This window comes from Pelecanus crispus, chromosome 1 (assembly GCF_030463565.1).
Source record: "Pelecanus crispus isolate bPelCri1 chromosome 1, bPelCri1.pri, whole genome shotgun sequence".
Lineage (NCBI taxonomy): Eukaryota > Metazoa > Chordata > Aves > Pelecaniformes > Pelecanidae > Pelecanus > Pelecanus crispus.
Genome location: NC_134643.1, coordinates 7,354,504 through 7,369,290, shown reverse-complemented (window position 1 = coordinate 7,369,290; position 14,787 = coordinate 7,354,504). Strand labels below are relative to the sequence as shown.

At 41.4% G+C, this 14,787-nt stretch overlaps 1 protein-coding gene across 1 annotated transcript; it reads right to left on the bottom strand.

Annotated features, from left to right (window-relative positions):
- Nucleotides 1-381: 381 nt before the first annotated feature.
- Nucleotides 382-13,975, bottom strand: PROSER2 (proline and serine rich 2). Its single transcript, XM_009481711.2, has 3 exons — nt 13,796-13,975; nt 2,336-2,588; nt 382-1,428 (listed from the first exon to the last, which is right to left on the bottom strand). Exons 1-3 carry the CDS (start codon nt 13,973-13,975, stop codon nt 443-445), a joined length of 1,419 nt encoding a protein of 472 aa, XP_009479986.2. The 3' UTR covers nt 382-442.
- Between the last annotated feature and the right edge of the window lie 812 nt (nt 13,976-14,787).

Below are 14,787 nucleotides of genomic sequence, written 5' to 3'. Positions count from 1 at the left end.
CTTGAGCTCCCACAGAGAGACTTAAACATGTGGGCAAGGCAAACGGAGCTCTCTGATTTTGGCTTCAGAAAGAGCAAAAGGATGATTTGCCATTCAGTTTGCTATGTACAACAATACTGCACTGTACACTTCACTAACAAGATGCTGTCTGCTACAGTCCAGCATTACTTAAATAAAATTCCTCTTGTCAAAGAGCAACGGATGAGTATCTCTGTAGGAAGGAGAGCTGAAACCCACTGCTGTACATGACCATACATGGTGCCAGTCCTTCCGGGATAAACATGAGCAGTCATTCCACAGTACCTAGTACCTCCTTAGCTTGCCTGAAGCAGAGAACTTCCCCTTTCTTCTTCCAATCTGTTTGATCCCAATCCTGTTGGGACTATTCTAGCACAAAGCCATGCCATGACTTCCCCCTGTTGCCAAAAGATTCCCATCCAAATTATGCAGTCTCTTTCAGTAGTCCCAGTTTCCGAAGTGCCTCTCTCCTAGCTTCTTCTGTTGAGCCACGGCCAGAAAACTTTACCGTTATCCCTTGGGATCGAAATCCTGAAGGTCTAGGCAGTGAACCCGATCTCCTCCTCATATCCGGGTTTAGACTAGGTTGTTTATAATCATTAACGCTTTTTGCTGCATTCTGCTGTGCGCTGCTGACCTTGTTAGCAGCAAGAGCTACCTCTGGCTTGATTGTTACAGTTTTGCCCATAGGAAGGAAAGGGCTGGGCTTGCTTTTTAAAATATCGTGGGTGTTTTGATATCCATTGGGAACAGTGTCTGCCTTTTTGGGCTGTGCATCAGGCTGCTGAGTACTGGAGGCATGGTCCACTTGGTCCTGAGCTGGCTTTCCCTTAACTAGGCCAAGTTTTGTCAGGGCCTCGTATCGTGTTTGCTCAGAGGAGAGATCCCTTAAGGAAGAACTTCTGTTACGTGACAAGAAATCGTTTTTCTGCAGCTTCTCCTCCAGTTCAGCTGCCAGAAAAGCTCCTCCATTTATGTTGGCCAGCACCTGAGCTCTCCGCTCCTGGACGTTAACTGCTGCTTTTGAAATAGTCTCATTGAATTCTTTGCCACTGACATTTGTTATGTTGATGTTGCTCGGGAACCGGTGCAGTTTGGGTGCAGGTGCAGGAGGGTGCTTCGGAGCTGCAAAATAATCACCGTTGGCTACTGGGGTTTTCTTCCTGTCTGAATTCCCTTCCTTGAGGGCAGTGGGGAAGCGCACCCTGCTCTCCATCTGCTGCTCAGACATCTTCTGGGCCATGATGAGCGGAGTGGGGACAGAGCGAAGCAATTTTGGATGCTGCACTGGAGGAGGGGGCGGAGGAGGAGGAGGAAGCGTCTCAGACATCGATGGTGGTGGTACAGGGGGATGTGGGGGAAGGTCAGCAGGTACAGCTGGCTTAGGGCTCTCAGTGGTAGCATCCAACACTTAAAAGAGAAAGCAGGAATAAAGTCATTAAGTCTTCACACAGAGCAGAATACAAGGCTTTCTTTCACCTAGGATTAGCAAGCATCAGTACTTGCCTCCCCCAAACTTTCTAACTCAAACTCAGCCCACATTGCCAAAAGAAACTGTAACTGAACTCCTAGCAATGGCATCTTGTAGGCGACACTATAGTTCAAATCACCATATTTACAATGCGTTCACTAGAAGCCCTCTTTCTGCCATCCATTCACAATCTGCATGTTAGCTTTACTGTGTTTCAATGGCTGCTTTTTCTATGAATTTTGCAATTCTTATTTATTATAACAGCCAGGAGAAAACACATTACATCCCACTGTATGTACTAGCTAATAAATCCATTCTCCAAAAGTGAAGAGAGCAAACTCTGCAAGGGTGAAGAAAACAACATGCCATACGCTATCTTGTCACAAACTTATTGATAGGATCATGTGCCTTTCAGTCCCACACAAAGTAACACTACAAACAATCTGCTATCTTAAAACTCTTGGAGAAAGTTTGAAGAGGTCTTAGAGAGAAACAGAGCGTGAACACATTGATGAGCACTAGTCTGCCTTGCTGCAATGACACTGCATAATACTCAGTTCTGTTACAGCTCAGTCACCGGGTAGGGAACTGAGATAGCAGTCCAACAGCTTAATCATATGCATGACTTTCATGAGAAAGGGGGGGAAAAAAGTTACAGTAGCAGCAAGAATTTCAGAAATCCCAAGTCAAATTAAAAAATCACGGTCCTTAGAGCTCCTGATGTGTAACAGATTCATCTTCATGTAGTAAGGAAGGTACAGAATTTCTTTAGCTGTTTTTATTGAGAACTGGAGTACGTCACAGGGCTAGGTCAAAGGGAAAACCCACACTTTCAAGAAATACTACCTGATTCTGCATCTCTGCTAGGAGGGCCTTCGTGGTCGCTACTCTCAGGTGTAGACTGTACGAAGTCAATGATATCTTCAGTCTCTGAATGACTGGACACATTTTCTTCCGTTGACCTTGGAGACTGACAGTGGATGCCACTGTCACGTAGGACCGGCTCCTCCAAGTCATCTTCTAAGGCATCTATGGTTTCCTCAAAGAACATGAGAACATCCTGCTCTTCGTGAGTTAAGTACTTCAGACTCTCATCATCCTATGGAGAAAAAAAGGAAAAAAGCCAGAAAGATTAACATCATATGGGTGAGTACAGGTAAGTACACTGATAGCAAACACAGCACTCCTTTTCAAAGCAGCAGTCACATCAGAAGCATCTCCTGCTTGCTGTTTCATCCCTTCCCAGAGGCCTTCAGCCACTACAAGACAAGAGGAAAAAAAGGAAACCAAACTAAAAACAAACCAAAAAAAGACCCAGGAGTTAACAGTGCATTAGTTTTGACTGAAGAACAGCAACTGGTATTTCATCCTTTAAAGTACCTAACTTCAGCTCAGCAGACAAGTGTCCATTTGAGTTGAACAGAACAAATTGCTAAAAGATCATAAGAGTAGACTGAAAAAAAAAAAACCCAACAGCCACCCCCCGACACACACCCCTGTGCCTTTACAAGGGTTAAGATAGCTTCTTCAGGCTCCAAACTGGAGTAAGCTGTTTCAGTTGCTGTGTCAGGATCAGGGAGAAGGCTTGGGAGCAGCATGGGAGGGAAAGGGTGCATTCAGGACGGTCCAACAAATGGGTTGATTCCCTTTTTGCTCTAGACCAAAGTGGGACTTGGCTTCTCAAGGCAGAGCTGGAGCTGAAATCTGGCTCTACCACTGCAATCTCCGAGTTATCCAGAGTTACGTGGTAGATTACAAAGAAGTGACAGTAAGGAGGGAGAGGGTTTCTGAAGATTTTACCTTTGAGTTACAGAAAGGAAAAATTTAGAATAAATATGAAGATGTGTTCCCTAGATGTAAAGTACCTTGGGCTATTTTCTCCAGCAGGAAACAATCCTGTAGACCACAGAAGTGACAAACAATCACTTGGATTATCCAGTCTTCATTTTCTATGAGTCACTGCTCTTGATTAACTTGATTAACACAATATCGCTATGAGAAGCTAAGCAGCAATGTGCAAACTCTTTTCCCTCCACCTACACCCTGGGAAACACTCACTTTTCCAGAAGCTTGGAGATGACGAAGAATGATTAAGGACACTACATTAAGACAATGGATACAGGAAAGGCATTTCCCAAGAGAGCTGTGTAAGTTCTGGAATGTAACTAAGTATTGTTGAAGAGTAAGTGAGGTTTTCCCTCTTCTGGATTGAATTTCTCTCCCACTAGGCATATACTGGAAACTTTGCCATCAGTTACTTAACAAGAAGGCACCAGCAAAGCAATACAAGACAGTCTCCTTTCTCATCTCTACTTTTCGCTTCTCAAAGGACACCTGGTTGTGCATGCACGTAACAAGGCTACTTCTCAATGGAGAATTGGGGGAATTCAGGCAAATACAAAAAGGTATACAGTGGAAATATCCAATAGGTAGACATGCTCTTGCTAGGGCAGCACAACTTGCTTCAAACTCACCGTGCCTGTTCAGATCATCTTACATTAAGCTAGAATAGAAAAAACTGCATGCAGCTCTACCTGTTAACTCAACTCCTTGCACAAACAAAGCTTTTATCCCCATCCGGGCATTAAAAATAAGAACAATGTACCTTTGCAGGAAAGTAATGCCTATAGATTAAGAACTGTGAAGTGCTGCATTGTACCAAGCAGCAGTTAGTCTCTAAGCAGTCAAACCACTACAAACGAAAAAACAAATGCTTTAGAGCTCTTGGTTGCCTTCTCCTGTGTGGCCAGCAGAACATTTTTTCCCTGTAAATAAATGAATGAAATACAGAAGACAGACACACATTCTTAGTTCAGACACTTTGGGATGGGTTTGCTTATCTGTGGCTGCAATCATGTGAACGCAGCAGTCTTCAGTCACAGATGGCACAGCTTTCTGTTAAAACAGAAGACTGAAGTCTTGCAGGGAAATACAAAGTTGGTTTCAACAAGAGGTTCATTCTACATCTACATTTCTAGATATTCAGATTTATTGTCATCAGGGTGAACATGATTTGATGGCTGCGAGACATGTGCAGAGGTGCGGGTACCTGTAACTTAGTCTTACCATCCACAGGGCACTGTCAGAATAAGTAACTTATTCCAGCTTGCAGCAAAACTGCTACAAAAGCTTAAATTTGGATGCCATTTGCAATTCCCTATTTAAAGCACCAACTTCAAAGGCTGACGTATTCCACAGCTCGCACCCAGCACATGGCAGAGCTCAGTTTTCAAAGGCCAAGGAAAGTTTTACAGCTGCACTTGAAAAGTGAGAGACAGACAAGCCTTCATTTTTTTTTTTCTTAATGGATGTTGCAATCTCCTTCCTTCCCCACCCAAATACTCATAGGGCTGCTATGTCTAGTAGGCAAGAGAATAGCAGGAAAGGAGCCGTTGTTAGGTAGGTCCTAGCTGGAGCTGAGCAGGACTCCAAGAAGCTTTTGTTGTGGGTGAGCTCATTGCAAGAGCCAGACTTCCGCAGGCAAAGGAAAAAAAAAGGGGGGGGGTGGGTGTTTAAGAAGTTCATGGTGGCAGCAGATCCAGAGTGCAGTACAGTACAGAAATTACTGCACCACACTTTGTTCATTTAAAAGAACAACTGCTCCCACATGAGCTTAACTCATTTGATCAAGAGCTGAGCAAAACAGCATGTGAACTGAAGCAAAAGACCTTCAGAAGCCCGCCCTTCCATCCGTTTGTGTGCTGCAAGACAGCTTCTCTGTGCCGGGTAAGATTTGCGGGAGGACTGGTCAGCAGAGCTCTGCCTGACATACCATCCCTTATGGATCTTGCCGAAATGAGCAGTTTCCCTTTAGGTGAAGGCTCTGAAATGACTAAGCATCTCTTTGCAAATACATGTGTAGTAAATGGCATACCTAGATTTGAAAGACCAACCTCATCTCAGTTAGCACTTTGATCTCTTTCCTCATGCAGTTTTCCTGAAGGAAACGACCAATGTCACATTTCCTGGGGCGGGGCGGGGGCAGGAAGAAAAAAAAAAGACAGCAGCTCTAGAGAATAGGCAGCATTATGGCAGGCCACCGTACTGAGATGCAAGGAATCCAGCCTGGCTAAAAACTCCCTCAGGCAAGGCATGCTTCAGTTTGAGAGACAAGGAAATAATCCCATTTTAGACACACAAGCACAGCGAAAATAAACCTACTCAAGTTGGTCAAACCAAAGGAGCTCAGAGATATAAAGCAAGCAGTGACTTTCTTCACCACTGGTCTGAGAACAGTGGTGTATTATAAAATGTCCACTTGTATTATAGGAAAGCTTTCAGAAAGATGGGAGGAATTTTGTTGTAGTCAGCTGGTGCCCGGTTTAACTAAGGTTACCAAGTCTATTTGTAATTAGTTCATTTTCCACCTATTCCAAGTGATGGAACAGCTCATACTCTTTCTGGGCTGGTTTTCCAGGCCTCCTTTTGCCTTGAAGAATCTGGGTTTTTAACAGTCAAAGCAGAGTCTTTTCAGCTACTCAAGTTATTCCCCTCATACTTTCCACCAACTCCCTACTCTTAATACACAAACACACCTCTCAAAACTAAGTCTCACATACACCTACCACTACTGACTTTAAAGCTACTGTCAAAAGACAGCCTAAATTTGAAACTTAAAAATTGTGCCTTAGTTGAAGGTTAAAAAGACTGCTTGGACAGAAGAAATTTGGGATGCAAACAGCTGAAATAGCCGAGTATGCTCAGCTGGCATTAATATTTTAGATCCCTGCACAGCCAAACATTTCCTGGTTGCACCAAACAGGAAAGAGTCTGTTATGACGGTCTTTGGTGTAAAAGAGGAAAAAAGAAACAAGGGGAAAAAAAAAGAAAATAAAAGAATCTGTTTCATAGAAAAGATCGCCTTGCTACCTGTTCAAAACAGTGACTTAGTATCAGAAGCCAACAATTTTTCACATTCATCTGAAGAAATTCTTAACATCACATCCAGACCTAGAATCCTAAGACCAGCACAGTTTTGACAGAAACAGAACAGCAGGGGAAATCCTAAGACATCTGCAGTGGTTAAAAAAAAAAAAAAAATTTCTTCTGAAAACTGCTAGAAAACCAAATAGTACTACCCATGTCAAACAGTTACACTTCAATTAGCAAAATACCAGGAGAACAGTGGATTCAACTGATTCATCATCAATCACTTGACAGTGCCCAAGAATTAATAGCCACAGTTCCATGGGAGAGAAGTGACAGGATGCTTCTCAGAAAAACCACGAAGGGAGCAAACTATTCTAATACGTACAGGGAAGAGACCAATGTAGCACCACTTAGGCCTCAGCCTGTTAATAACAAGGCAGGCACCTCTACTTGTAGGGAGAAAGGAGGGGAAAAAGAAAGCCCTGCATGCAGGAACACTATCACAACAGGTACAAAAGCTTCAGCGCAGAAGAAAAAGGCAAGTATCTCTGATTATATTTATAGAAAAGGGAAACAGAATGGATCGTACGGCTGCATTGCTTAAGTTGGAAGCAAGTGAATTGCAGATAAGAACAAGAACTGCCATACAGGATCAGACCGAACAGTCCATGCAGCTCAGTAGCCTGCCTTCAGCCACCAGTAATGCACAGGAACGGGGCTGGGGGGAAGAGTTTTGCTGTAAATTGCATGGGTTTATATTTTTCTTCCCTACATCCTTCCAGTTTCCAGCAATACATGGCTTAAGGACTTCCCAGTTGCATCCACATCTGTGTACTTAATAGCCCTTAATGAGCTTTTCTAGCAAGAATTCATCTTATTGTTTAAGCCCATTTAAATGGCTGGCATTCACAGCATTCTGTGGCAATGAGTTCCATAGTTTAATTGTGTGCTGTGTCAAAAAGTACTTCCTTTACAACCCACTATCTGATGATTTTGATAATACCATTTCATTTGGTGAAGACGACTATAATATTGAATGTTGTTTTCTTCAGTTTATTAACATAATTGTACCTGTGTGCTTCATAATAGCTAGCACAGCATATAATCAATATGTCATAAGCGAGGAAACAAATGATCTAGAAGTATTTAAAAAATAAACTAGATTAACTGAAGTCATAAACTGACTAAATTACTTCTAACCTACTTTTAAAAAAAAGCAAGCTAAAGCAATGCAAGATCTACATAAACTCTGAAGACATGTCTCTGGTTCTAAAGTCAGGCTGATCAGCTTATCATTTCTTCTTCCCTTTAATTTCTATTTTAGAACAACGTTGATAAAATTTGGGAGAATTTTCAGGCAAAAGCCACTAACACTGGTTTTGTTTTGTTTTTTTAAAAAAAAAACCAAGTAATTTCACACCAATCTCATTTCTCACAAGACAGTTACTGACTTGGCCAATAGGTATAAGCATAAGATATCATATATCTTGATTTGACGGCTTTATGACACAGCCCCCCAAAAATAGATGAATAAGGAAACTATGCCTAGATGAAGTTATTGCAAGGTACCTATGTAACTGGGGGAGCAGGGGAGAGATTGTTATTTTTGCGAAGTAGCATGATATATCGTAAATTGTATAATGAAACAAGACAAGTCCTCAACAGATTTATCCCTACACCTCCAAGCTTTTGATACTAACAACAGCAGACAATTAACTTCGTATTTGTTAATCCCCTTATGCTGGAAGATGTTGCTGCAAGAACTAGGTAGGACAGAGTGAGACCTTCATAAGCCATATAAGTGTGCTGGTAGTCCATAAAATGAAATTTAGTTGAAAAACACATGAGCACAGAATGATGAACGCTGTCTATATGGCAATACAAGACAGAAGGAGCTTCAGGTCAGTTTAAGTGCCGTAAAGAGGAAAGAGAGTGCTGTTCAGGTATGTGGATGTCATTCTGGGGTATGTTAACTAGGGTGATGAAATAACAGCACATCCTCATTCGGGTTCAGATTCAGTTGCTGAACTTGGGAAGGGATGCAGCCAAACTGGACAGGGTCCAGAACAAAGCAAGGAGTGCTGAGACTTCAGCTGCACAGGAAGGCTGGAAGAATGGAGCATGTTATGTTTTAAACGGTAGGCAGACACAGCCCTTGTATGTATTTTAATATATAAAATGTTGACCACTATGTGCACTGAAGGCGAGACAAGTTAAAGTTGGCTTTCACATTACAGAAACTCTAATCCAAGTATTCCTTGAAAAAGAAAGTTGTGGAGTACAAAGAAACCTCTTTGGAAGTTCAGGAATGCCTATCAGAGAGGGTTACAGAGCAGAGCTCCCCACCTGCTGGAATAATCTTTATCTCCCAGATCCCATTTTGAAGCAGAATGATGCAGTTTATAGATCCTGAGGGCAATTTGCACACTATGCACTTTCTCACTAGCACATTTTACAGCAAGGTCATTCCTTCCTAGGAGTCAGGCTCTTTACTTCACCTTAGTTCTACACTCATGGTCCAAAGCAAGCAGTCTTCAAGCCCCTCTTCCTCTCTACTTCTTGCCCTTCTGGTAGGAACAATGACTCTTATTTTTCTAAGGCATGCTGCTTCCAAGTCATGTTAATATCAGTTTAAAGTGGATGAAGCATAGCATAGTTCTCTCCACACCCTGTAAGGAATGGCTTCCACCTGCCCAAAGACAGCTGTATCCATAGAAAGTATCAAACAGTCATAAAAATTCTTCTCATTTTTTTGTGCATTGTTATTTGGCAAATACTTGGACATGGTGAAAGACCTCATAGTACAGTAAAGCCTGCAGAGTATCATTATCGGGGGGGGGCGGGGAGGGGAAACCACATTAATTTTATGAAAGGAGGCCTTCTCAGGACTTTCCCTTGAAGGTACCTGAAGTACAGCTCAGCATCACAAGACTCTGCACACTCAGATTGTGAGAAAAAAGGTGGCAGTGGGCTAACAGACACACAATCTGTCCTTTTCCAGTAACCCCTAAAAGCACACTGGAATCCCAGGACGTCTTCAGGGAGGCTGAGGCAAAGAGATGGTAATGCAGTGCACTTAGAACACCAGGTCTGCATTTGAACTATTTGTACTGATCCAAAAAGGATAAAGGTCATAGCAACTAATGGTTAGGCTCCAAGAGACATTATAACTACAAAATAACCAGATCAACCCTGAGTTAAATGGCAAGCTCAGACTTCTCAAGCTACTTGCTCTTATTGTTTATGTAACCAATGTTCAAAATGTCACCTGTACTATACAAGGTGCCCGGTAGTGACAAACCATCTTCAGTGGCTGGGTATAAAGTCTTGTTAGAGCCATAGAGGAAGCTCGTTTGAAGAAATAACAAACGGAATAAGCAAGATACCTTTTCAGAATCATGGCCATCTGCCAATTTAAGCCACTTAGAGATTAAAAGAAATAGTCACTTGACCAGATTCTAGAGGTCACCACTGCCCCAAGAAGAGTGGTGATGAACTGTGGCATTAACTGAGGATCTGTCTGAACCAAAGGCAAAAATGAAATTAACGCCCCCCCGCCCCAAACCCACAGCATGATCCATTGAGAATAACAAGGAACTCACTATCCCTCAAACCTATCACTCAGTAAGACATGTTCAGATACAGAAGGTACAGTACTGAAGTCACATCAACAGATCCAAGGCACTGACGCAGCTTATTACTAGTGCAGTTCCAAGTAGCACAGCTCACTTTGACACAACCAGCACCTTCGGGTATGATTTTCACAGGTGATACTATTGTCCTAGCATGTTATTCACACCTAGAAACTAAAAGAATTACTCGTGGCTGAGCATAGATACACAGTAAAATTACCAGAGTGAAGCACTGAAAAAGAAGTCAGTCTGTGCCTGTTCAGTCAATGGAACAAGACAAATTGCTTCAGAAGAAGCTAAGACCTAGTTTTATCTCCAAATTAAGAGTCCTTACATTGCTGCAACTGTATTTCACTGCAAGTTAATTCTTACACCACATATCAGGGAGTGTCATTCAAGAATGGGTTTTGGAATTCAGAATTGCCAAGCAGAACAGAGCGTTTTTCTTTACTCTCCCCCTTGGATAGCGCAACTGATTCCATGTTTTGAGCAGGTACACTTGTCTCATCCTTTTGCCAAGCATATGTATGGATACCACCTTCATTAGAAAGAAACCAGAATACATGTGCAAATTCATGTCCTCATATATAAGAACTTTTATGGTTATAAAAGTTGGTGTGAGATGACAGTATCAAGGCAAACATTCCTCCCATCTAAATGTAGGTTCTTGTACTTGTCTTCAGCTGCTGTGATAAATTTGGCAGCATAAATTCACACCTGAATATCTATCATTTATATGAAAAATTCTATTGCAATCAAGACAGGACATCAGCACCTTGCTTTCCATTTAAAAAAAAAATTGGCTTTAAGGACTGCAATTGTCAAAGATTAACTAAAAGCACCATTGTGTAGGTAAGAAGCCGAGAAATCTGGCAAAATTAAACTGAACTGACAACAGCCGACTGGTAAGAATCGCAAACACAGAACTTTAAGACCTTTTTGGCACATGGCAATTCATGGCCATGTCCTAATAATTTCTAAACCAACAACCAGTTCCACAGTCACTAATGCCAGCGCAGACACACACTATGCAAGAACAGCCAACAGTCAGCCAAACCAGCTCTAAGCAGTCAGCGTAGGCTAAAGCCAGTCCAAGTGTTTGTCTCTATTATCACATCCCTAGGTTTGTTTGAATTCCACAGATGCAATACAAAGGTTATATTTAGTGACTAATGTAGTTTGACACAGAGAAGCTTAAGAGCCTCTTTTTTTGTAATTGAGTAGGAAGAAACCTGCAGCAGTACAGGCCTGTCATAAAAACTACTGCTACACTCCTTTCCTTCACAAGGCCATTTAAAAAAAAAACATTCAACGTCAACCCTGAGCTTCCTTGTTGTCTCTCCAGGTGAACAGACCCAGAAAAGTGATAAATGAAGAGGCAGGCAAGTCTGTAATTGCTTCTGTTTCAGGGCTATGAAGGTCTGGTGTGCCTGAAAATTTGCCCCTTCCTTTCTCAGGATCAGTCTAATAAAAAATTATTTGTCTACAGAATGTTATCTATCCCCTCCTTCTCATAAGGCCATCAAAGCTTCTGCATCTTCTGAACTTTTATAACAAAACTACTGAATCAAGAAGTTAAGGTCTCTATGAGCATGTTCCAGCAACTAGCTTTTCCTCTTACAAATCCCCTGATCTGCTTAGTGGACTGTAAAAAATCATGTAAAAAAAAAAATCACAAGGATATAGAAAAAGAAATATTTGAAGAATACTGCTGTTTATCCTGAGGATTTCTAAAGCCTGTTTCAGTGCTGGACAGACAAAAGGTATCAGCCAGTGGAACAATACTGTTTTCTTACATCAGATCACAAAGAAGAAAGATCTGAGCAGCACTGAAGACTTGAGTCCTATTTACTCAATCACAATTGGCAGAATTTCCTTCATATTCAGTTCACCACAGACCCCTTCTCAAACTCAGAAACTGAAATTATGCCTTTATTGAAAAGAGTTTCCATTCCCCAAGCTGTTATTCCACGCATACTAGTTGTCAGCCTTATCGGACATGCCACCTACTATACTGCTGGAAGAACAGTCATGGAAGGGGATCTGTGGCACCAGAATTAAAACTTGTCGGTACATGCTTCACTTTCTTCATGCACAAGCTCAAACAAGACAAACTCAAGGCTTTGGGAACTTCTTTTGCTGATGCAAAGGTCTGCTGGGAATTGCCTAAACCTGCAGCCAGCTTTTACTCCATCTATAAATTACTGCATTACAGAGTAGGAAGGGATTCCAATTCTAGCTGATGCATCATCATATGGGTTATCACATGGTAAGATCTACTTAGACTAAGGGAATCTATGCCATTTTCTGACACAGCAGACTCAGGGTGAGACTGTACAAACATACTGATTTATACATAGCCTCGTTATTCAATACTGATTTTTTCAAGTGTCCAGTCTCATGCCTGCTACCGCAGCTAAAAATAAAACCCATGGAAACATGACTGGCTACTAGTTTGATAACCTGGAAAACTGGAATCAGAGTAATGCATAAAATTAACTTGTAACTCTGCATAAAATTAAGCTGCACTTTAACAAAGTGCACTTTAACAAAGTGCAACTCCCACTGTAATTCTCTAAGTTCCAATCAGTTTTCATATAATAAACAATATACTCTAAATACCCAAGTCCAAATGATGTACTTAGCTACTCTCTTGACCTCCCCCACCCTGATCCTTCCAATTTTGTTCTGGAGCAGATCAGAAACAGTTAAGGGACTAAATTTAGTAATACTTGTTTTGTGTTTTAACTAGCAACACAAGCTGCCTTAAGGATACAGCAGAATATTAACTGAGTTGTATTTTCATTAGAAACAACCAAGAAGGAACATCTTTAGAGTTACCTCAGTTGCCAAAAAGCTCATGAAGTAGCACAAAACACTGAGCATTTCTGAAGTATACAGATAAATACAGGTATCAACAACTTGCCAGCCTTTTTCATCACTTATTCTTTCACAGCAACAAACTACTTCACTAAAAGGAAGCTAGCAGGGAGGGCAGAGGGAAAGATATGGAAAGCCTAATTCCATGTTTAAGGCAAGACAGATTTAGATTTCCATTTAGGGAAAACATGTTTACTGGAGTGCTCTTTCCTCAATTAAAAATGGATGCTTTTCAAATGGTTGTGATGATAAAAAAATGTGCAAGGAACCATACCTGCTTTCTAGGCTTAGCCTGTCACAGTACAAACAGTACTGTTGAGTTCATCGCCTGAATCATCCTGCTAATTGGAAAAATGCAGAAGCGCATCCTACTCCTTCAATTACTCACATACTACTTAAATGGCCACACACTCATATTCACTAATGCGAAGAGAGCTTTGTTTATGGTGACTTATTTGTTACTCACCTAATTATATGAAGGTGGAATAAGCCAAGACCTTCATTCAATAGTGTCAACAAGGAGCTCACGCAAGAAACAGCGTACAGAACCAACAGTATCCTTAAGTTCCTTTACGAGCTACCTAAGAAAGCAAGGGCAGAGATGTGCACCAAACTGTGCATCACATGCAGGTGGTTGCACCAAGCTGCCCAGTAAAGTGTGCTCCTTGTTCTTTGGAGGAATGGCCAGAGAGAAGCACTCCCCAAGCTCAGAGACAATCAGATCAGAATAACAAGCTGTTGTACCAAATCAGAGCAGTTATTTCTGGCCTTTCAGTTTGTTAACAACCAAGACCACAAGCAACCATTTAGGACTAGAAATGGCAAAAATCAACACTTAATTTAAAAAAAAAAAATATTCCTGTGATGTGAACAAAGCTACTAATGTAACATGTATCACTAAGCATAAGACTCATTAAACACTTACCAAGGCAAGACTTCTGCACCTAGCTTGGCTGCCACAACTTTCCACACTGCCACCCCCTTCCATGCTCCCAAGTGCGTGCTTTGGAGAGATTTCGGATGCCATTTCAGGAGAATCCGAGAGGAGGTTTCTAGGCATCACACCCTCTTGACTTATCGATCCCGATGCAGCGTAGAATGCCATCAGCGTATTACGTAGGGCAGCTAGCTTTATTCATTTCTGAAAACAGAGAACAACATGTTATATTTAAATCTGTTTTTTAAAATACTTCAAAAGGAGTGGAAAATAAATAGTAAAAAAGATCCCACACAAGTTAATAACAGGCATATCTTTTTGCTCTAGAACACATCTACCACCTATGGGCACCTTTTAAAAAAGCTAGTCATATTCTAAAAGGCGACTTTAAAAATCCAACATAGCAAGGTTCTGTATCCCATCTTGTGTGCTTCCAGACCAGATGTCTACATTTACAAGCAAGGACCTTGCATACATACCTGTCCTACAGATTGTTTGTGTTTTCCATTATGACACATCATTAACAGTAATAAAATCCCATCAGCTGAGATACCGACTGACCCAGTTTAAACATCTTCATCTTTTAGGAGCTTTTAGACAAGAATTCTATTTGTCAGATCACATGAGGGAAAGAGAATCCAGTTAGTTTCCTAACACCGCTGCAGTTAACTCGTGTGTTACTGAAGCAGCTCTTATGCCAACTACTTCTGGTGAAAGATCCATGAACAAAACTTAATGCCATTTTTGCACCATTGTGTTACATAGCAAAATTGCATTTTAAAGCTTACAGAGCTTTTATTTCACTCAGCCATGAAGAAACAGTGCTTGTACATTTGGAAGATGCTTACTAGAGCAAAAGTCCCCATTTTTTTAAGCTATCCTAGTGCTCAGTTCTGTAATACCTCTCTGAATTGTCATCATCTCCCAAAACACTCCAGCAGAATTTCTTCCTTCATTCTCAAAGTACCACAAAGACAAAA